Genomic DNA, 24,304 nt, shown 5'->3' on the forward strand with positions numbered 1-24,304 from the left:
TTGCCAGTCAGTATAGCAATCCTTCTGTGGTTTCCCCAAGGTAACATCCTCCACTGACCTAACAGAAGAGCTTGTTGTCTAAGAATGTCGGAGGTTTGGTGAGACTTACTTTTGGAGCTTGTCTGTTGCAGGTGTCAAGAAAAAGGAGAGGTTCCAGAGAAGGTCAGTGAGGTACTAGAGTACTGGAAGAATGTACTAAGCGCCTTCGCTCTCAGACAAGCCAAAATCAAGGTGAAACCTCTAGCCAAACTGTCATCTGTTTCATGCCATAAACTCTTAGTTATTTTCTTTTGGTGGTGGTGGGGGGGGGTGTCAAAGCAGTATGGGCTTCTGTACAGGTATTGCTGTAACAAATATCCATGTCGGCCAAATGGATTCTTATTTATGGCTCTTGTTTTAATTTTGTTTTGTTTTCATGAAAAACCATTGAGTTAGAATGTAGCCCATTCCACTTAAAGGCTTTGGTTTTTCGAAATGCTGCTTGGCAAGGCTGAGACAAAGAGCTTAAAGCCAACATATTTGTTACCTAATTCAAGTGGAAACCATGGATTCAGGTCTACATCCAAAAATGTATTAACTTCTACTTTATTTAAAAACACATTAAAAATATTAAAATGATTAAAGTTAACTTGATTTTGCTTTTGAAAATATGAAAAATCTGAATTTTTGTGCCAGAATGGTACCAAATATTAATATGTAGTCCTATTGGAAAAGGGGTATGTGAAGTGACATGAACAAAAAGTCTTTTAGACACAGCATGATGCTTAGTATTTGTGGATCATCTATTACAAGAGAAAGTGCATTAAAATGGGCACAAAGCACGTAGCTATGAATGATTATAGTCATTCACAAGGAGGAAAAAACCCAGCTGCACAGGACACAAGAAGATCCAGAATGATACACTTTTAATTTGGTTCATTGTCTTGAATGGGAGTAGGTGTTGCAAAAGTACACTGTGCAGGAAGTGCACTTTCTTAGACAACTCATTCTGTCTGCAGTTAAAGGGAAGTAAAACCTGTTAACAATGGATTTCCTATCAAAGTGTATGGAACTGCTTCCCTCAATGCCTTCTGTATTTATTATAAAGATTCTATAAAATGCTCATCAATCTTTTGTCATATTGTCATTTGCATAAGAAAACATGTTCGACAAACTATCTCAAATAAGGGGCATATAAATAGTCATGTGGGTGAAAAATGTATTGGATCTGTAGAAGTGTGTTAAGCCACATACAAATAACTTGAGGAACTGTCCTTTGTGCATTCTCAGCTGTGTCCAATTGTACTTTTTTTTCTCCTCCAATTGCAGAAAGACTTTGATGAGGTGATAAACTATGTCAAAGCAGGAAAACGTTTATCAGACCTGCCCCCTGTTTCCATTAGCCCACCTCCACTACCTAGAATGCCAGAAGGTGGGATTCCTGTGGCAAAACAGGTGAGCTGCCTGCTTTGATTCTAAAACTGTATTAAATTGTATTCTTACTTTAGATTGTTTTTGTTTTTTTCCTTACCAACGTTTCAGAAACTTTTTTTTTAAATCTCTAAAATTGCAGGATTTTTGAGTGGAATTTTGTGGTTTGGATTTTTTTTCTCCGTGCTTGCTGAATAGGGAGAATGAATGGTTTACAATGGACTGTGTGGGCATACTTAAAAAAGGTGGAGGGGACAAATGCAGCCTTAGAAGAGAGATATTTTGAGGCTACTTGTCTCTTTCTTCTGACACTTCTAACCCTGATTTTATGTGTTTACTTATTTTTATTAACCATATTTTATCTTGTAGGCCTCTCTGCCCTTTCCACCATGGTTCATGGCAGGGTTTGCTCTGCCCGTATCACAAGTAAAGTCCCCATCCTTCTTCACATTTTTTTTTCCTCCCCACCATGCTTTGTGGGGCATGTTTGTTTGTTCTTCAGCTTTGGCCTGTTGTTGTTGTTGCCATTCGTACTGAGGCCAGTTTTTGTGGAGCATTTTCATTATCTTATTGACTTTCTTGCATATGCATGCTTTTTTTTAATGAATCTCTGATACATTTTCTAACTGTTCCAAATTTAGTGGCTGTGTTTACTGTTGATGCTATTAGCATCTAATTCAGTTATTTAGATGATATGCTTTTGTTAATTTTTAAAACATGTTTTGCTTGTAAACCGATAAAATATGCAAGTTAATCATCACAACCTCTGCCATTTCTGCAATGTCTTGACTATATCGTTTTAACTCAGGAATGAGCTCTTTGACTTAGTTGCACTGCTGTAACGTTTGGACATATCTGTGGAAGATACTTCTCTCAGCTTTATTGGTGGTTTGATGCCAGTATCAAAGATTGCTGGGTGGTGTGGTTGTTAATCCAGGTCTCACTCAGTCCATCATCCATTTTTTTGTTTCTATGGTCTGTCTCTGGCCTTAATCACTTGATGGTGCAGTCCAATGGGCGGTCCAGTGACATGATGGTTAGTGCCTGTCCCCAATGCAGTGAGGGTTGGCTGTCCTGGGTTGTATGTTCTTTCTCTGCATGTGGCATGTCTTGACAGGGCTTGTTGCCTTGCTATGATATAACCTTAGTTGCTTGCTCATAAATCACCAATCCCTCCCACCACCACCACCACAACCTCCACCTCCTCCTCCTATGACACCACAGACAAGATCTTTCAACCAAAGAGTTGCCTTGTTCACGACAGGTCCTAAGCCCTGGCCATTGTTTCTATCATCATCACCTAGTGATGCCATATTAACATTGTTGTAGGAGCTCACTTAGGCTTTATCTTTCCAAAGATTACCTGCAGGGCTGTAGGGCCATTAACCCCTGACTGGGAGTGGTGCACTTTTTGCAAAGGGAACCTATTTTATTTTCCTGACCGAGTGCATGCTCTAGATCACTCAACCATTACCACTTTGTAATTTACAGGAAATGTAACCTACTGGTAAATGTAACCTGGCTTTACTCTCATGAAATGTGTGAATTTCAACCTCCCTCCCAAGAGTACAGGTTATGATTGTAAATGAAAATTGTAAGACATATTGTGTATGACCACACAGACTTAAGAGCTCTGTGTTCATTCTCAGATGCCATCCAATGGCCAGCTGCCATATATGCCCCAGCGCTTGGAACAAAACCAGTTTAGACCATCACCAACTCCTTCCCCTCCTAATTCCACACACTCAGCAGATGCAGACATAGGAGCCAGTGCTACACAGGGGATCAGCAACCCTCAAGTCCCTCAAGTCCTGCCAGGCTTGAGAACCCCCCGACCCTTGGTTCCACCCAAGGGACTTCCTTCTCTGCCACTAACCACTGCAAGACCGGCCGTTCCACAGCCAGCCATACCTGTGGTCACTCAAGCCAGTTTTGCAGCTGCAGCTGTAAGACCAATCCTTCGTCCAACTCTTAGTTTTCCCAAACCCCCATCTCCTCTCACCGTGGTACCTTCCACTCAGCAACCCCCACAGCCCAACCAAAGTATGGCAGCAGCCATTAGAGCAAAGATTGGACCAGCAGGAGATGCTGCAAGAGAAGGGGTGGCCAGAATTGTCAGCTCTGGACAGACTGGAAAAACCACGAGCTTTGACAAGGTGGTTATGAAGCTGCAAAAAAGCTTCCCCTCTTGTACCAGGTAAGTCTCCATTTGCCTACCCACCCCCACCCCACCCCACCATTTTTATTTTCCATCCTAAAAAATGGATCTGTTCAGTTTGTGCTTGTAAATGCTTTGCATTTCACAAAATGATGAGTCTTTGTTTGCTATTCCTTTTAAGTTAGTGGCATGTTTCATTAAGATTTTTACTAAAATTTTCCTTCTGGGGGAAAAGGTGTTTTAATCTGACAGACAATTTGCTTCATGCATATTTGCATTTTGTATTTACAGTGGCAGTCATAAGCTGCAGTATCAATGTTAGTTTCACAATGTGTTGCACTTTCTTATTGCATGTCAGCATCGAGGGATTTAATGTTTGTTACTCTTTATACCTCTGTCACTGTTGCAAAAAAATCAGTGACTTTTTCAACTGTGTGTTCCAGAGAAAACTTTTCCCAGCTCATTCAGGAGCTAAGAAGAGCACATGGTGGGTCCCTGTCTGGAATGTCACTAGAAGTCATCTTGACTAGGGTGACGCAGATGGCTATTGCTCGTGGCTTCAAGCATATTGGTAATGGGGAGGTGAGCACATGTTGACTGCTGCAAGAAATTTACATTTTGGTTTTCTGATGTCGGTGTAAATGTTTGGTGAAACATAGATTTTGGAGGGGAAACAGGTATGAAGAGGAGTGCATTGAAAAAGCAACAATCATATTTCCAGCTAATTAGCTTTACCACCCCCATATTTTTAGCACACGTGCATTTGCTCCCTCTCAACCCAAGCAGTTCTGACCCTAAACAAACCTCTCTTGCTTCCTGTGTGCCTTCTGCTTCACAAATTTATCTGATAACTTTGCCTAAATAAGTAACATAAATTTCAGACTTTTTTCCCCATCTTTAAACCCTGTGGCTTACACAGCGATGCAGCTTGTTTGAGAATTTTTCATATTCCAATTAATTTTCGATGCGTTCCATGTTAACTGTTCATGTTACTGTGTTAACTGTTCACATATTTAAATCAAAGCATCATACAATTAAAAGCATTCAAATCAATTGCTGAGGCACACATGCTCATCATGCCCTAAACAAAACAAAATATCTTCGATGCAGCTTTTAAGTTGAAGGTGATCAACCTGGCCATTGAAAAGTTGTATATATATTTGCGGCTTATAAACCAGTGTGGCTTATTTGTGAAAAAAATTGAGATATAAAAAAAATTTAGTGGATGCGGTTCATATACAGGTGCGCTTGCACAGAAATTGACAGTAAATAAAAATAAATATGTTGATTATGTGTTTGCTTGCATAAGCTGTCCTCCACTGTTGGCAATGCACTTATTTCAGTGATATTCATGTAACTTTTTTGCTAATAACTTTTCAGTAATTTAAGTAACTGCCTAAGATAATGAGTTAATGCAGTTGTTTTTTTTCTTCACAATCTTGGTTTCAGCCCACAAAGAAGAATTCTTCTGCAGGCATTGAATACAAGACCACAATAGCCGCTTTACAGAGAACACAGGGAGTTAACCCTGTCTGGAATATGGACGGGGCTGAGCCGGTCCGACGTCCACTTGACTGGAGTGAGCTGGGAGCAGGGGATAATTTTGAAGAGGAAGATCCTTGTGCCATTTGCCATGAAGAACTGTCTTCTGCACCAATCACAACGCTTGACTGCCGGCATCAATTTCATGATGAGGTCAAATGCTTCTGTGGTGTTGTTTTTTTTAAACAATACTCTTAAAGGTTAAGGAATGGACAGAATTGGAAAAAAAATAAAGATATGATCTTAATAGAAAGCATGTTGTTGTCAGCTGTGAACCATGTTAGTTTTTAGTTGCATTTTATTTTATTTCTTAACTTTGCTTTGTTTTGCCAGCTTAAAATCTTTTGATTTGTGAGGCAATTTGCTGGCATGTCTTTAGATCTACCACTAGTCCAGCTTGTATTTAAAATTTAACTTTGTATGGTGTGATTGAGGATTTGGTATTCATTGATGCTATCAGTTTTGAGCCTCAATTGTAACTTTTGGTTTGCTGTTTTTTTGCAGTGCATACGAAAGTGGTTTAAAGAACAGACAACTTGTCCAAATTGCAGAGTTCACTCTCTCCTCCAGGATGACTATCCTGTGCTGAAGTGATATACCTAGAAGTTTTTCAACTGGTTCATGGTGCTACTGTGCATATTTTCATCAGTTGAATTTTGTTTGGGGGAAATTTACAGTGTTTTTCTAGATACAGAATGCCAATAAGTTAATAAGCTGAAGTGATTTTCACTGACTAGAGGAATTTTTTTACATCGCTTAACTCAGGGATTTACTGTCTCCATGAGGGCAAGATATTGATAGCTGATTTGTTTTTCTAGTTTAAGAGTATTGTTACTGACACATCTGTAACTGGTGACACAGCTGTAGGTTCATAACAGCTGCTGTGATTCTTTAATCACATAACTTTTGCTGAGTACAGCTTATGGAAGCGAACTATTGAAAAACAGACTCAACAAAAAGGGAAGTGCTGTCCCTTTATAAGGGGTTCAACTGACTGAATTTTCTTGCCAGTCTTTAATTGATTTCCAGATGATAGGCCTACTAGAAGAAAAGCAAATTGACTTGATACCCAGTCATATCATGAAGAGAGCATGCTTAGGTTTGAGTCGGGACAAAACAGGTAACAGAAAATGTCTTCATTTGCTATTTGCTAGTTGATCAAATGGAGCGAGAAGATGTTCCTTGTGGATGGTGATGCAGTTGCCGTCTGCCTCTTATTTGGCTGCATGTGATAGTCCTGAAAGACAGTGCTAGCCCTTGGTCTATAGTGTAAAAATGCAGTGTATACAATATGTAAGAGACAGTATTTACTGATCTGTGAATATTCATTGGAGATATAACTTATTAAAGTACCATAACTGAATTCATCTATTTTTATTCGGATAAATCAACTTCTGTGACAGACTGCACAATGATCCTTCACTTCTTTGGCCAATAGACTGGTTGTAGTGATATTGAATTCATTTATCGTCATAGTGGATCCTGTGAATCATGACCATACATGGAGATTCTCATCACTAGTATCACTTGAATAGTTGCCTTTTTTTTTTTGAAACTGCTGACTTTTCCATTGAGGAAATCAGTGGCGGAAGGATATGATGTCTCACAACCATCGGTCGTTTGACTTATTGGTGTAGGTGTTTACTACCTTGTTGGCACTCTTCTGTGTTTTTAATGTGATGTGCTTTTAGATTTGTTAAGGATAAACGAAATTGATGTATATTACATCCTGTCACATCTCATGTGATCATTTCATCTGTGCAGATAAGGTCTGCCTGTTACGATAAAGACCTGCTTTGTTTTCGGCTTATATGCCATATATTCCTGCACTGAAGGACAATTCATTATCGCAGTGTAATTAGACATGGACATTTCTTATAAACTGTCTGACTGCTGATATGACTGTCAAAAAGAACTTCATACGAGTTCAAATTCCAGACAGCCTGACTCATAATGTCAATCAAAGTGTAAAATTTCATGAAATATTGTGTTGCACAACGCACTGTTTCTAAAATTGTATTAAAAAACTTACAAAATTTGCCTTTGGTTTCTGCTTGTGGATAAGAAGTGGTGCATGTGTATATTTATCAGTATATATAAGTGATAATGTCTGTCACTCAAGATTTCTGTTCCCACCTGTCTTGTCATAGTGGGCTTTTGTAAAATGTCTTGGGTTATTGGTCCTTGTCCAACAAAGCTGCAGTCACTGAAGTCGGCTGTGCATGAATTGTGAATTCCTTAGCAGGGTTTCCCATCCATCACGATGTTGGGGTTTTCCATGCATTACAGTGTTGGAGTTTTCAGATTCTTGTGGAAACAGGTTTAAGTGACCAGTCCCAGAAAATATCGTAGTCCCTCAATGTCCATGTATTCATATTTTTATGTTTTTATCAACTTGATCCCTCTGGTGTCAAGAAATTGTTTTCCTTTATAAGAGACTTTTTTTTGCATGTAATACTGTCATTGACATGTAATTACAAAAGAATCATCTATGGAATATTACACAGTGTCGTACATTACGATTTCTCCAATCTAAACTCTTATCTTTTCCAACCCTTGAAGCCAAATCATTTATGTTCTCTGACCCCTTATCTTAGTTTTTTTTTTTTTTATATCATAAAGGTTAGGCATAAGTAATCTACAAATCATGTCTTTTTATTTCAAGTGTTCAGTATGAAAACATGCACCTGTTTATCTCTGCAGAGCTGCATGTATTTTTTCACAGCATTTTCTACCACACCAGTCCAGGACCCAAAAATTTGCTAATGCAGTACAGTTCTAGCCATGCCATCTGACAACAGTACTCCGACAAAATAACACAAGAAGTCCTTTATTGCAAATAATCTGTACAGTTTCCACTTTAAAATCTTAAGAGGTGTTGCTGAAAGTTTTGATGAATTTCAGTCTGGGCTAAATAGCTGTCTATTTATTCTTTGTCTTTCCCAAGTGAATCAGTTGTAAAGAAAATGGTCATGAAGATGTGCATTTAGGCATTTGTATGCTATCATGACAGATAAATATGATCAAAACTCCTTCAAAAAACTAAATTTGTTAAAAAAGACTGGATGGGTAACGTGTGGGCTTTCCATGCAGTGGAAGTAAAAATGCTACAAATATAAAAAAAAAGGCGACACTCTTCAGATTACGTTAATCAAAGCCTTTGAAAACCTTGCTTCTAACAATTCATTCATTAACAATAGGTGCTGCTGCCACACAGCTCCATTAAAGACATTTCCCTTAATTTCAACGCAAAAGAGAAAATGAAGAAAATATGTTTTTCTTGAGGACATAAAACCAATGAGAAAAGTGGTAATTTCAGATTGTCTACAGACAATGGGAAGAGACTGGCAGATCGAGGGAATATCAGCCAAATTCTTTCGAGAAGTATTATTTTGAGCTAGAGTATTTTTTTTAATCTGTGCCAGCTCAATGTAAACCAGTTTACAAGATGTGGAGTCCAATGGTAATGCGCAACGAAGCCAGATTTTGAAGTTCACTTATATAACGTATCCTTCCATGTAAATATTTTTATTTTAGATGTAAAAGTAAACGATTTTTCTTATGAATCTCGATGAGTTTGCATTGAAGCAATCTGTTGGTTACTTTCATGTAGAGAATTATTCTTTCTGTCTGCACTGTTAAGCCATTTTATTTTTCCCTAAATGGAAACCATTCTATCCTCATTTCTCATCTTTCATTCTCTCTTTCCCTCTCTCTCTAAAGCTCATGCTCTCAGTATCACAGACTGTGGTAAAATCCTGTATATGACTTTCTACAGAAAAAGCCTTAGTGATATTCCATCCATGTTCTGGCATGGAGGGTAAATTAACTGGAAACAACCTAGGTCATGTTTAAGGAAACTTTCCAGTTCATGCATGCTGGGGTTGATTGATGTTTCGCTCCACGTTCGCCAAATACCTGTCTGGAATTCCAGCTTCCCTGCAAGCAAATGGCAGAAAAAAACTTTATGGCTTGGAATTTGTACTGTTTCTTCCCCCTTCCATAAAAATAAACATACATGCATCAGCATATGACTACCAATGCACAATCATTTTCCCTCTTAGAAAATATATAGCTTTTTATTTCCTGATAGATAATAATCATGGGTGTAAATTTACAGCTGATGGCTGATGAACATACTTAAGCTCTGCCAGTTTCTTGTTCTTGACTTCATCAAGGCGTGCCCGTCTGGCACGTGCTTCTTCATCAAGGCGCACACCCTCTTCAAAGAAGGCATTGCGCTCAGCAATTCGTTCCTGCTCCTTTTTGCGGATCTGGGCACGCACATCATCAGCATGAACCAAGCGCTTCTTGTGAATTTCTGCTTCCTCGCGCTTCTCACGCTCTATCAGCTCCTTCTGCGCCCTGCAACATTGTTGGTGAAAGGTTCCAATCACAGGCCAATTTCAACAGCAGGAAAAGAGAAATAAGATGGCTATTCTTGCTTTACCTTTTTTTGTTTTCTTTTAACACCAGTAGAGAAGGCTCCTTAGTCTACATATATGTCTAGAATAAAATCTAAAACAATAAAGAACTCTATATGCATCAAAACCGGTGTGCTGGTTAATTTGTTTGTATAAACTTTGTATCACAAATATGATGTCCTGCTGTCAATAAGGCTATACAATCCTTTACATATTTGGACCCTCACCTGAGCACCCTCTCAAACTCCTGCCGCTCCCGTTGAGCCTGGATGCCGAGAAAGTGCTCTCGCTGTTGCATCTGCTTGGATCTGGCCTCACGCAGCATGGCCTCTGTCTCTGCCTTTTGTCGAGCTTCTGCTGCTTCTTTGGCTCGCCAATCACGCTCCGCCTGCTCCTGTGCCCTCTTGGCACGCAAAGCATCTTTCTCAGCCTGCTCATCAGCTGCCCTCTCCTGCAAGGCTCTCATCCTCGCTGTCTCCTTCTCTTTTTCAATGCGTATACGTTCTTGTTCCTTCTCATAAGCCTCTTCGCGCTCCTAAACAAAGCACAATTCTGTGTTTGGCTTTTGTTTTGCATTTTTTTCTTAATAGGGAGACAGTAAACTAACAGTTTATTTTAACGAAATTTAAATACTTCTGTTAAGTGTTTTCTTTACATGCTGAAAAAAATGAAGACTCACAGCTTTCTGTCTCTGAAATTCCAGCACTTTTTCCTCTTCAGCTCTTTCTTGCTCTTTCCTCAGTTCTTTGCGTCTCAAGATTTCAGAGTTGGCGTGGTCAAGATCTTCCTGTTTAATGCACAAATTTAATGCATAAGGTATAAGCTAACACATTTTCAAACGTCTTGAAAACTCTGCCTGAGAATTATGCTTTTAAAATCTGAGCAGTAGAATAAAACAGAAATAATATTCAAACAACTGAAGAAAATAAGATAAGGCAGTTTCCAGTACTTCAACATGTTTTAATACTTACACGTAGGTTTATCTGTCTCTCATGCTTCTTTTCAACCTGTATCTGGTCTTCCTGCATCAGCTTCTCAATGTACCTGTACATGAAATATAAAGACAGTACAGGAAGAGAAAAGAAATAAATGACTGTTGAAAAACATCAATTACTTCTTTATTCATTATTGCCCTGCTTTATTGCACATGTGCCTCCTTCTCCCCTCTACTCTCTTGTCACACTGTGTAGTTTCTTGATCATGTTGTAGTTACGTTCATGAACTAAGTTCTGTTGAACAACATATTTAAAACATTTGGGGTAGGCAACCAGTTAACATATGACTGCTTTCTTGATGCAGTGCCATTCAAAAAAACTGCAACTTTCGCATCTGTATGTTCTCTTGATCCTGTTTGTGATCGCTACACTGTGCTACCATTCTCTTCTTGCCTTTGCCCCAGCCAACCAGTCTGAGCTAAAGAGGCCTTACCACCTCAACTGTTCTTTTTTGCCTGCTTGTGTTGCCCTCCTTTCTGTGTCATGCAGCAGACAGGCGAAATTTGGCTAAACCTTTTCCTTCTCAGACTTAACTGTTTGGAATTCTCTTTCCCTTTTTTTTTTTAAACTGTATCTACATTTGAAGCCTTCAAATCCAGCCTCAGAAACCACCTCTTTAAGAAATAGCTTGCATAATCAAGAGTAATGTTTCACCCACTCTTCAATTCTTCATCCACAGGATTTTTTTTTTTTAAGTCATGGTGTTATCTGTTTGCAGACTCTTATATTTATTGTATGGTTGACTATTGGTTCATTTGCAGTCTTTCATTAAGCTCTTATCTACACAGGTAATGCGCTTTACAAATATTATATATTAGTTATAGCTGGACATGATCCTGAGACCCATGTTAAGTCTTCAGTACAAGGTATGTAACTCTTTAAGATAATTTATTCTACTTTTAAATGCAGCAGTTCCGTGCCTATAAGGATTTATTTATGCTTCCAAAGAGGAAAATTTTCAAAATGATTTTAAGCCTAGCTGTGGCTAGAAACACTCATACCCTTCTGAAAATGGCATTTTGTTATCAATGACTTCATGCTGGAATATCCCTAAGTTGTGCAAAAAATATAATAACAGACAACAGACAGAACATTCTCTGATGGTCATCACTGTTGTATGTATGTGCATGTTATGTTTCTAGAGACTTATTCATAAAACTAAAGGGCTGCAGATGAACTGACTTTTGCATCTGTATGTTCTCCTGATCTTTGCGTTCCAGCTCAAACAAGCGGTCTTGCTCATTCTCATGAATCTGCTCCATCAGCTTGGCTGCGCCCATCATTTGTTCATCTTTGCGTCTCTTCTCAATCTCCTCTTGGAGTTTGAGGCCAGTTTGTCGATCAATCTGCAGAAAAAACCATGACAATTGATATGAAAGGAAAACGGACATTGAAAAATAACCATCGGACAGTAATTCGTTTTAACTACAGCATCAATAAGACTATATAGGTTAAAGTCAGGCATTTGACACCATAGTCTAGACACCAATGATTCATGGTGTGACATCCCAAAAAGATGGGAATGGTTGCTATAGGGGACAGGGGAGACAAAGAGATAAGTGATGGTGCTAGGGAATGATTAGCCATTAAGTGAAAAGAGATGCTATAGTTGCCAGCTGTACAGGAGAGACATCAAATTATCTGTTTTATAAAAGGTCCTACAATAGTCAATCTGCAGATAAAAACTTGACAACCGATCTGAAAATGAAACTGACAATGACATTGATGTAAAAAGTGACAATGACCTCTGCATACTGCATAAAAATAACAAAATGTACAGCAGAAGCTATTGTCACTATAATGTTTTTAAATTTTTAATTGATTGTAGGTTTTCTAAAGGGGCGCTTTATTCTAATAAATTTGTGATGGAAGACAGCCATGATGCATTGTAGTTGTGCAAGATGTTCATGGATGAAAACCAATTGCATTTAAAACTAGCATTCCTTTTATTTCAACAACCCTAGAAAAATATTACATCTTTTGAGATATATATATATATACGGCTAATGTACAGCTATGTTCTGGTCTTTAAACAAAATTCAACAGCTTCAAGAATATGTGTTTGAATACTATTTACTATATTTATTTATATTCTTAACAACATGATAAAAGACCCCAGTATCATTGTATACACTATACTTTTCACTGTGATGACAGTAATACCAAATGTTGATCATTGGGAGGGTTGTTGTTCACTGTGATGACTGCATGTATGGTCACATATTCATGTGAGCTCACCTCCATCATTGTGTCCAGACGTCTCTCTTCGTCTGCCATCTCTTTTGTGATCTGATTCTTCTCCAGCAACTGAGCGTCTCTAATTGCGTGGCACTTAGCATTCAGAATCAGCTGCAAACAGATTTTATGAAGTTGCACATACAAATAGCTGAGATACAATTATCATAAGAAAAATAAGAAAACCTTACAAGAATGCAGCACATAGGACCATGGTGGCAATTATGACAGAAACTAAGGTTCATAAAAAATGTATAATGAAACTCATGTTCATAGTATGCTTAATGAGGAAAATCTTTTAACTTCAAAAACAATTTTCTAATAAATAGCTGACAGTGCATTACACTGTGTAAACAGCTGCAACACAGCATTGCTATGTTGTATGTAGGAAAGCAAACAAAAAACCCCATCATTACATGGCCAAAACACTTTCTACCAAAGGTATCATCATCACCTTATCTGCAAACCTCATTCAAGTGTCAGCATGAACTTGTTCAAGTACCAATATTACCTCATTCAAGTGCTTGATCTCATCTTCTGCCTCAAGTCGTAAGCTATTGGCTCGTGCTAGCAGGATATCTGCTTTGTCCTGCGCTTCCTGTTCAAGATCATTCAATGCCTGATTCTTGACACGAGCAAGGTCCAGGGCCTTCATTCGGTTTCTTGTGGCCTGCGCATTTTCCTGATTTAACACACACAAAAAATATGAAAACAAAACCTCCAAAAATAAAGGAGAGAAATGGAGCTCGCTATGGTGCCATAGATTGCAAGAATGGTTCTATGCAAGCAGCAGTCAAAAAGTAACATCACTTCATCATAAAAAAACAGTAACAGAGGAAAGCATTAGGCTGAATTGACAAGTCTGGTCAGTTTTTGCCCTCTTTCCCCTCCTTCTCCTCTTGACATCTCAACTGTTATGCACTGTGCATACAGCCATATATGAAGAGAGGAAGAGCATTGTAAAATAGTAAAATCCTTTATTGTTATTATTATGATTATTACTGTTGTTTCTACTGTTAGGTATACAGGATGAGAGTATATATGTATTTATATAGACACACACACACAGGTATATAAATATATATTCACATACGTACATACACTCTTATATAAAGCTTTAAAGGGCTAGTCTTGAAAAATTACCGTAGAAAGCCTACAACAAGCAATTGTCACCATAGTCGTGAACAATACAAACCAGTTCCTCCTGCCTCTGTTGTTTCAGTCGCTCTGCCTCTGCCAATAACTCCTCTTTCGAACGGTATCTTGAGGCCTCAAGGATGCGGAAGAACTGGTCCCGGGGCAAAATAATTGACTCACCCGAAGGATCTTCTGAAGGTATACTGCAAGCAACCAAAACAATTAGCCTAACATATCCAGTTAACTAAACAGTTTTAGTAATTATAATTTCTTTAAGACAAAAATAACAATACAAAATTTCTAATAATCATCACTGATCCCTTTTCTAACTCCACCCAATTTTGAGCACACTAAACAGTCAAATACACTCTCTCCCACAATGATCTTTTAAATTAGTTAAATTAAAATTAAATTTAAAGTTTATAATTCATACAGATTTCAAGATCTTCACCATTCCAGAAATGTTTTAAAATCAGCTGATCTTGTTGGTAGCACATGCACATACAAGTACACACATATATATATATCAATATATGAATGGACAATTAATTACTCATGCAAATATTCACAGACATTCATGATCAAATTACAATTTCTTTGTACCAGTCTGTCATTAAAAAAATCTAACCTTTCACACAATATCTCTACTTCTCTTCAGTGTATCAAAATAAATGTGAAAACAAACACACTGAAAAAAAAACAAAATCTAATAACCTTTCGACCTTTGATGGACAGGTAAAATATTTTACAAAGCAAATTACTCACATCAAATTTCGAATCAAATCCTTAGTAATAAGCTGTACAACTTCCTTTTTGTTCTTGGTTTTTCCACTGCGATTATTGTTTCTTTCTAGCGCTTCATCTTCTATTGGAGCATTCTCACTTGTCCACTTATCCTGTAGGATTTCCTGCCGCATTTTCTCTGAATTAGGCTTTCCAAAGAGGGACTCATCAATCTGTGAAGTGTGGCTCACTGTGCGATACTGTCGTGACTTGCCACGCTTTGAGCCACTGGAAGCTGAACTGTTGGAGAAAGAAACTGCACTCCCAGGCTAAAAATAAAGGAACAAATGGTAGAGAAATAATTTTAATTAGAGCAGAATAATCAGTTATAGAATGTACATTTAAACTAATTCTTCCTGACTGAATGATAGACTGGTAGGTTGTAGTACTTTCATATAGGTTTCATATATCTTTGCAGTTTCTTCACCATTGTTTTATCCATGCACACTTTTCTTTCAGTAGAGTATTATTATTATTTGTAATTTGTTGATGAGAAGAAAGTACAAAAAAAAATGATTGACAGTTACAGTAGTCCCTGGACTGAGACAGTACTGGTTGGCAGAAAAATAATAAAAATCACTTTCTTTCATTTCTAAGATGATGAATATATAGCATGAAGCGAATGCATGACAATATATATTTCAAGAAACTGGACTAAATATATGTGTCTAGTATACTAAATAAAGATGAAAGATTAAAGCCAGTTATCTCCAAAGCATAAAGGCCTAAAAAGTAGCATTAACAATTTATTCAAAAATAAATTTAGATGTTATCTTTATAGAAATTTAAAAGTAAATGTCCTACAAGTAAAAAAAATGTTTCATTGAAGTTTTGTTATAAATTCTTATGAAGATGTAATAAATAAAAATACTGATTTACTGTTGAAGTTTAAAATAAAATGTGAATTCTTTTTAGCATATCAAGTGTTTATCAATAATCAAAATGTACTCAAACTTTAAGCAAACATCATTTTAACTATGCTGAATATGAAGGGTGACTGTTTCGTCCTGCACATAAATCTAGACAAGATATTAATATTTTATATAACGTATATTAGGATCCCTAAAATAGCAAAAATATAAACCATAAATACCATTATGAAGTGTTTATGGAGAAGTGCTGAACTGTCCTGTATTTGTTACCGTTGTACCTTCACCTACAACACAAGTCGTCGATGGCCATAATTTACTCGAAATCTCCTTGGAAACAGGATCTATACGCATGCGTGAAAGAAAGATAACTCACGAACACTTCCTGCGTGGTATTGACATTATGGCTTCTGCATGCCGTCCTCTTTGGTTAGGGAAGAATTGGACGTTTAGAGCTCGACAACAATGCCGTAAGTAAAAATTAGTAATTAAAATATTCAAGGTCCATATCCAGCTTTGAATATCTGGAGTATTTGGGAACACAAATCGTTATAACAAAGAAAAGGTCTTTGGATCATCATCACGGCAAATCAACTGAATGTCAGAATGGTAGCATAGGCAGACAATTTTAGACCCCCGTAAATATATCGGAAACAGCTAGAGGATCTAGACTTTGCAGATGATATTAGTCTCCTGTCTCACCGGCAGCAGCATGCACAAACCAAACTGAGTAAGCTAGTAGAGGAAGCGGAGAAGACTGGCTTAAAGGTCAACAGAAAAAAGAATGAAGTGATGAGAATGAACAACAAGCAGGAACTCCCAATCCAACGTCATGGAGAGAACATCCCGGAAACAGTTTATCTGGGAAGCATATAAACAAGGATGGTTGAGCGGACGATTACTTCAACAAGGCCAAACATGCTTTCAACAGCCTGCATCTGGAACTCCTGAGCATTATCCAGGGATGGGGAGTAGCTGTAGCCTAGCTACAGCTACTGTAGCCGGCTACAAATTTTGTAGCTTGTAGCTTAGCCGGCTACAAATTAAAAAAAAGTAGCTTGTAGCCGTAGCTACATTTTAGAAAGTAGCTGTAGCTTGGCTACATGTTAGCTACTTTCACGACTGTAGCACTCTAGTAGTGTACAAAGTATAATGTCTTTGGGTTGTAGATTTGCATCTGTATTCCAGAATGTTCAGCACGGCAGCAATGTAAAAGATAGAATGTCTTTGTGCGAGGGAGGAAATGATGTTCAACAATGTAGCGATGTTCAAAAATGTCTTTATTGCGACGAAATAGAATGTCTGTGCTAGAATGTTCGAGGGGAGGGAGAATAAATATCAGGGCTGACAGTGGTGGAGATATAAAAAATCAGACATGGTACCCCCCGACTCAGTGGTGAATGTGGCAATTAAATATTTAGAAATATTTAGAAAAATGTTCATTTTATCAAAAGTAATGTTATACCATATTCTCAAATGCATCACTTTGTAGCTTATGCATTTCTAAAAAAAAATTGCAAATTTACTGCTGTAGCACAAGCCAATCTTGAGAAATATGTTTTTATGTTTAGGACTGGATGTCAAAAACGACAAACAGAGAAAATTCAAGCTTAAAGATTTAAAATAAATATATCTTGTATCAGATCATTTTTGAAAACTATATTTCAGTGTTTAATATGCTACATTTGACATCCTACTATATAATTAAAGTCTATTCTAGTTTGCAGGACTATACTTTTCACCCTATCAGCTTTTGGAAACAATTAGTTTGTGTTCCTTTCTTTGTTTTCAGTGTCAGTGTTAGAAAAAAATGCCTTATGATCTGCTTGCCTACATTAGATTAACAGTGTTTTACTTATATTCCATGCAAACTCATTTATTTCAATGGTCTGTTGTTCATTGTCACAGTATTGATAAGAGGTTGACATTTTTCATCACCACATAACCTAACTTATTGAAAATTCCACCAGGTACCTGATACTTAGCATCTGTTTAGTTTTCATTTCTAAGTAATAGGGAACAAGTAGTTATAGAAAACAAATGTTTATCGGAAAACTTATATAATTTCTTTTGTCACTAAAACAGGATGAGGAAAAATAAGAAATGTTTAATATAATCGTAAATACTTGTACTTATTGTGTGAAAAAGGCCGGGGGAGGAAGGGGGCAAGGAATGAATGAAAGCATTTATGGATTCACTAAATAAAATTGTCGGTATATCGCAGTTATCCGTTTCATTATTATAATAAAAACTTTGTAAAGCAAGTAATAGTGTTTAGTGTGTATGTTTGATGTTTGTGTATGTTGCTACAGCCAGCTGGCTACAGCTAACTTGTTATAACATCACGCTTTTAAAAGTAGCCAAAAGAAGCTGGCTACATTTTAAAAGTAGCCCAAAGTAGCTGGCTACTTTTGGGAAAATTGTAGCTGTAGTGTAGCCAGCTACATTTGGAAAAAAAGTAGCTGTAGCCTAGCCGGCTACAAATTAAAAGTAGCTTGCCCATCCCTGGCATTATCCTTCCACAGTAAGTATTCAACACTAATGTGAAGACAGTCCAGCTGTACGGTTCTGAAACCGAGAGAGTGACAAACGCCATCAACAACAAGCTGCAGACCTTTACCAACCGATGCCCACGCCATATTCTGTGAATAAGATGGCCTGAAAAAAACTCCACCAGCAGCCTGTGGAAAAGAACCAATTAGAAGACCACTAGCCAAGACATCAAAAAGCGCAGGTGGGGCTGAATAGGACCTGCGCAAACCAGCTGACACCATTGCCAGGCAGGCATTTGACTGGAACCCTTAGGCAGTAGGAGAGTTGGGATGCCAAAGCAGACTTGGAAAAGAACAATAGAGATGAGGCAAAGGATGCCGGAAGCACATGGGCCAGCAGGGGATGATGCCCAAAACTGGGTCCTCTGGCAAGGTCTTGTTGCGACCCTATGCCTCCTTAAGGAGTAACAAGAAATAAACTTAACATATCAGAGGCGATGAAAATATCTATAAATCATAAATCTCATACCAGAGAACAAAATGCTATGGTGTAATAACTCTGTGTGTATGTGTGTGGTGTGGAGAACCTTTGACTCCCTGGCAATACTGTCTATCACTCAAACTGTCATCTAACAACTCCACCTTACACTGCTTATATCCCTTCATACCTTCATCCATTGCTTTACTCTTGTACCTAATCTTTATGTTATTCAGTGTCCCTATACATACCTCACAGTCCACTGGCTGTTATCGTCTATTTAATATTATTGGTCTGCGCAGAGAGTGATCGATCTTGGTTATGATGCTGTGCATTATGAGTTTACATCATTATTATTATTATCAGGTTTTCAGTTTATTCCTTAGCTGTTTCAGTGGTTTGTAAATAATTGAAGAAAATTACACTTAGTGGACAAAAGTAGGTATACATATGCTGGAGAAAGGATTACTTGTAATTTAAGTTGAATAAATGTGCAAATGTTTTATTACACCCTGCAGGCTGCTTATGTACCAAGAGAAATCTTACCAATTCAGATGTGCGGCAAAAACGAAGTGCATTGTTTGAGGAAGAAAAGAAAAGGCAGTTTTCTTTAGTCACTCGTATTGAAAAAATTGAGGTCCAGTACAAAGGAACACCTGAAGACACTACATTAGTGATGAACAAAGGACTGTCAACACCTTTCAATTGTGCTATGCGTGAGTAAATTTAATAAGCAGATGATAGACTTAGATGCTTGTGGTTGATTAACTAATATTGAATGTACATAAAGAGTAAATGATAAAAAGAAAGACTTTTAATAATGATAATAATAATTAGATTTTTGTGGTGCATTTTCATACTACGAAGTAAGCACAGTGCACTTTACAAACAAAACAAAGTAAAATACATAAATATATCAATGTAGACTAAAATACCTTGTCCTTTTATCGACCAGAACAAATTAGCAAACAATTTATAGCAACATAGCATTAAAATATAGGATCAAGACCTTTCAGTCAAGGTGAGATGCAAAAGGATTAGTTTGAATGCTTCGTTTAAAGTTGTGTTTTAAATGAACTTCAAATCACAACTCAGTTAAGAATATTATTGAAAAATCAGCCCCACTTAAATGTTAGAAAATCGTCCATTTTTCAATCCTCTTTAATTCACTTATACTTTACTAATATGCAAAAGCTATCAACATTTGAAGCATTGTTTGAAAATAATTGTTGAAAGTTGTCTATTTTCAATTCACTTGAAAATGGATATATTTATATATTGAAGATATACAAGAGCTGTTGACGTCACGAACAGCACTGGCTCTTGTTGATGGTGAACCATGGGATATGCATCGTCCATTAAATAAATCCTGCCAGCTTCAGTTTCTGCATTTTCAGGATGAAGATCCCACTATCGCCAACAATGTAATTTCTGTTGCTTCTCAAAATAATTGTATGGATTATCTTTTCTGGTAACAGCAAAGCATCAAAAGTGTTAATGGTATAAATTATTTTAGTGTGCGGTGTTTTGCTCTGGCTTCACATACCTCTCTGTAAACTCTTTCTCTTTCTCTTCATGTGTGTGTGTAATATAAATCAGTAATTACTGCTTTTTGAAAATAAAACTATGCTGAATCCATAGGTTATTTAGTTTTTGCTCATACTGCTTATTTATGAATTGAAAACCATCTAAAGAGTAAATTCAGATTTAGGCAAACCATTATTTTGCTTTACTAATGTTACAAATTGTTCATTATTATTATTATTTTATTTATTTATATTTTTTGTTGCTGGATTTGAACTCTAAAATGCACCCCTTATCAGAAACATTTTTCTCCTTCAAGTTTTGTATAGATTAGTTTTTCTCAGTGATAATAAAATTAATCCTTAATGAGGAATATTTTGTTTGTTTAATTGCTATATTGTTCATTTGTGATAATTTTCCTTAGGCTTTCTGGAGGACATGTTCCTTCACCTTGGGCTATGTCTTGGAAAATGCCTTTAAAGACCAATACTATATAGAACTTTGTAGTTTTCCCAAGCCTAATGGTGAGTATCATAAGTGCTGTAAGAGCAAGGTTTTCACAAGTGTATACTTGCATTTGGTGCTCTCTCATTCACTTACACATATACATGCACATGCTCATGATTGCATGCATGCTCGTGCACACACACACAAACTTTGCATTGTCCTTTTTCCTCTCTTTACATGTACAAACAGTCACGTACAATTTTATTCATAATTTTATTGTATAGTTTATCATTTAATATTTAAAAAGGGTTAAAAATGGGGACTGATTTTTGTCTTTCCATCCTACTCTTTTGGTTTTAGCACTTACTATTTTACAAACTGGTTTTAGAGTAAAGAACTGCAAAACTTCTTTAAATGAGTGGGTAGATATAAATATTTTAAACTTAGGAGAATGAACGTTTGAAATCTTTGATCTGTCAGGTAGTTAGATGAGCAAATTTTCTTCTTTTTTTTCTTAAGATGAGAGCCAAATACTTTGAGAGTAAAATAAATGGAAGTATGAATAATTTTGAATGAAAGTATAGAAATCTTTGCTGTGAATGAACAAGTGATGTGTGTAAATGTTGCAGTAAAGAGTGGCAGCTTTATCTATGATGCTGACCTCAAGTTTGACAACTGGAAACCCTCAAAAGTAAGACTGTTGACAATGACAGTAGAGATGATTGATCGCTGTGCAGTGGCATACATTATATGCTGAGTATATTCACATATCAGTAAATACATGCATTGTGGGTGGGTAAGTGGATGTTTTCAGTCCAATAAAGATAGTGTTGTGTAGAGGGAATGAGAAATGCACTATGATGATGAAGAAGTATTTGGGGATTGTCAGGTTGTTGAAGGTCATTTTGATAGCACAATATAAAAAAAATGCATGTTATTTAGTTTTTTTTCTGAACTTTCAGACAGAACTGAATTGTCTGAGTCGGATTGGTGCCAAGCTGTACCACAGTGACTTGCAGTTTGAGAGGCTTGACATTGATGCTTCTCTGGCTGCAAAAATTTTTGAGGACAACCGGTTCAAGTCTGCACAGATCCCTGCTATTGCTGCAAAGTCAGAAAGCGGATCAAAAGTTACAGTGTACCGCATGGGTGACCATGTGGACATCACAGCAGGACCTCTCATTTCCAGCACCAGCCTCATTGGGCGATTTACTGTCACTGCAGTAAGTGCATTTTATGAAAGTAACAGTACCAATGTCCTTGGCAATTTCCCATCACTGCAGTGCTTTTATGAAAGTAAGAGTACTAAACCCTAACACATAAATGGCCAAACAAAGCGGTAACATGGATGTTAGAGTAAGTAAGCAGTGATACTTGCAGACTGAAGCAAACCAAAATTCTTTGCAGTAAACTGGAGTGCTTAGAATGTAGAAACCCTCATGATATGCTGACAGTTGTAAAAGAGGTTGCATTCAGGAGATGGGAGGTAACTCATCTAGTGGCAAGTGTGTGTTATGATCTGTGGCTTGAAAATGCTGCTTACCTTCCTAGCAGCTGCCTTTTGGGAATGAGAACCTGGTTTATCACAGAAGGTATAGACATCAGGAGAGTGTCAAACTTAGTCTTCTATTTGTTATGTCCCCAGAGAATCACATGCCTCGAGGCTATGGGTCGTTTTAACTTAATTTTAAGTAAAACAAAAGGAGAAAGCAGCAAAGTATTTTAACACTGACAAGGATAGAAGGATAGTCTGCAACCATTTTCATCAGAGTCAGCTTCTTTTCCTCTTAAGGAGTTTGCCAGAAAAGGAATAGTGAATAAAACTGAACTGCACAAGAATGAAATACCTCAATAGTTGTAATTTTTAGTTGGTTGTGAAAATATTTTCAAAATATTCTGACAGATTCATGACATCGAGAGTCCAACACTGGGTCCATTGAAGCGGGTTCAGGGTGTGGCATTACCAACACAGTTGAAGGTATGAGTATGAGATATATAAGGTTTTCTCATATAGTTAAAATGATTATTGATAAATGCATTGTATCCTACTAATGCTGGGGAAATTCATCGTACCCTGCTAATGATGGGTAATGCGTTGTACCCTGCTAATGCTGGGGAAATGTTATTCCTCTGACTGCAGGATATTTCTGTTAGGGTGAGTGGGGTGGAGAAAGCTTAAATATCTAATTTTGTGTTAAAAACCCAAAATGAAAGTTAAATTTTTTTTATTATGCAATAATAGGTCTACAAACACCACAAAACACACGAAAAGGTGAAATGTTCTAACCTTAGTAATATATGTGAACACGCTTTTTTTGTCGAATGCCCATTCAGTGAAAGAAGTAGAACTATAATTTATTAAGTTGTATCCATAAACGTTCATCACTTAATGGGTTTTACCTCTTTCTCAATACTTAATGTTTGTAGGCCTATTTCTCAAGAAGGGAGTACAAATGGTTCACTCAGACTTTCGGGAAAAAAAAATCTTGTGTAGAGCTACCCAAGTCATTTGGAGAAAAGCTTTAATCGGTAGTATGCTATTTAATTTTTAAAAATTAGGTGTTCATGGTGCATAAAACATAATTTGACTTGTGCATGATGATATATTTCACTAAATGTCTTTCATGCAGATGCACTATTGGACTTACGACAATATTCTGGTGTCCAGGGGGGCTAAACTGGTGAGCAATGCAGAGTTTTTTACTTTAGGGTTATGTAGTTAGATAAGTAAATTTTCTTTTGATTTTGGAGACAAGAGCCAAATACTTTGATGGTAAAATGTGTTATTCTAATGGAATAAGATTTAATGACATTTACTGTTTATGGGGCTTGTTTGAATTTGTATGGATGCATGACTGGTGTGTATGTGTGCATATGTGTATATACACTTACCACATTGTATTACATCAATATATCATACCAAATCAAATCTATTTAGTGAACTGTATGCTATTTATCTTCCACTTTTCAGTTACACTACCAAAGTTTCTCCTTTATTCAATTTTTTTTATTTGTTTTTAGAATCATGCACCTTTTCCATTCCTGAGCAGTCGAGAGAGCAAAACAAAACAAGTTGCTTATCTTGAAAACTAGCAAAGTGGACTGTCGTTTACATGTGTTCATGAAAGTTATGCTTTGCCAGATAACAGCTGAGCACAGGTACAAGAGAACAAGCCTTTGAAAGGGAGAGAAATGCTATTTGCTCTGTGTATACACTTGAGTAGCCATAGGACCCAGCTCATAGAGAATGTGTAAGTGCACGTATGTGAATGCAGAAAAGACTGAAGCATGCATGGTTTATATCTTCAGTGATTAAACAAGAAAACTCTTGAATACATATTGTTTTTTGTTTTTGTTTTTCAAACTCGGGTTGAGTGAAAGTGTTGAAAAGAATGGGAAAACTGGTTTGCAGGTTTCATGAGCAATGTATGAAATTTGTGTTTTTAATATATATATAAAACTCTAGAAACCTTGTCTCTTGTATGTAGATGAGGAACAATATGGAGAATGTCCATTAAAAATAATCCATTAGATATGAGAACTGAATGGGAATTCCTAGTGTTAAATTTGTTTATAAACCAAAATTTTCAGATTGCATGTGGAAGAAATCTTGATCGTCAAAGTCGGTGGACACATTTTAAAAATTCTTAAATGGTTTTTGTGTAACCTTGTCCCAGTGTACACCTCTTAGCAATTGAGATAAGATGAAATGGGTTAGGTACTAAAGCTGGGGATGCGTGCAGAAACAACTTCGCATAAAAGATGAGTGCTTTGACCTGAAGAAATGGTGAATTGTTCTCTGACGACACA

At 37.0% G+C, this 24,304-nt stretch overlaps 3 protein-coding genes across 6 annotated transcripts in view; 2 read left to right on the forward strand and 1 right to left on the reverse strand.

Annotated features, from left to right (window-relative positions):
• Positions 1–7,149, forward strand: part of LOC112568706 (E3 ubiquitin-protein ligase TTC3-like) — a 38,448-nt gene extending 31,299 nt beyond the window's left edge. For all 4 annotated transcript variants that reach the window (XM_025246143.1, XM_025246142.1, XM_025246141.1 and 1 more), the window contains 6 exons: positions 132–231; positions 1,309–1,434; positions 3,060–3,607; positions 4,012–4,150; positions 5,018–5,263; positions 5,615–7,149. In XM_025246143.1, coding sequence (XP_025101928.1) covers positions 132–231; positions 1,309–1,434; positions 3,060–3,607; positions 4,012–4,150; positions 5,018–5,263; positions 5,615–5,704 — 1,249 coding nt within the window. In that variant the 3' untranslated portion in view covers positions 5,705–7,149. The remainder of the gene's footprint in view (positions 1–131; positions 232–1,308; positions 1,435–3,059; positions 3,608–4,011; positions 4,151–5,017; positions 5,264–5,614) is intronic.
• A 772-nt stretch (positions 7,150–7,921) lies between these two features.
• LOC112568708 (cilia- and flagella-associated protein 45-like) lies at positions 7,922–15,905 on the reverse strand. Its single transcript, XM_025246147.1, has 11 exons — positions 15,778–15,905; positions 14,667–14,953; positions 13,960–14,104; positions 13,276–13,446; positions 12,768–12,878; positions 11,712–11,875; positions 10,506–10,578; positions 10,214–10,321; positions 9,762–10,069; positions 9,251–9,475; positions 7,922–9,049 (listed from the first exon to the last, which is right to left on the reverse strand). The coding sequence occupies exons 1-11, from the start codon at positions 15,778–15,780 to the stop codon at positions 8,980–8,982; spliced, it is 1,665 nt and encodes a 554-aa protein (XP_025101932.1). The 5' UTR covers positions 15,781–15,905; the 3' UTR covers positions 7,922–8,979.
• A 4-nt stretch (positions 15,906–15,909) lies between these two features.
• LOC112568710 (39S ribosomal protein L39, mitochondrial-like) lies at positions 15,910–23,831 on the forward strand. The gene is made up of 9 exons (XM_025246151.1): positions 15,910–16,023; positions 19,042–19,239; positions 19,808–19,947; positions 20,472–20,571; positions 21,124–21,185; positions 21,457–21,717; positions 22,398–22,472; positions 23,125–23,175; positions 23,516–23,831. The coding sequence occupies exons 1-9, from the start codon at positions 15,957–15,959 to the stop codon at positions 23,585–23,587; spliced, it is 1,026 nt and encodes a 341-aa protein (XP_025101936.1). The 5' UTR covers positions 15,910–15,956; the 3' UTR covers positions 23,588–23,831.
• The last annotated feature ends 473 nt before the right edge of the window (positions 23,832–24,304 follow it).

The sequence above is a fragment of the Pomacea canaliculata genome, linkage group LG7, assembly GCF_003073045.1.
Source record: "Pomacea canaliculata isolate SZHN2017 linkage group LG7, ASM307304v1, whole genome shotgun sequence".
NCBI lineage: Eukaryota > Metazoa > Mollusca > Gastropoda > Architaenioglossa > Ampullariidae > Pomacea > Pomacea canaliculata.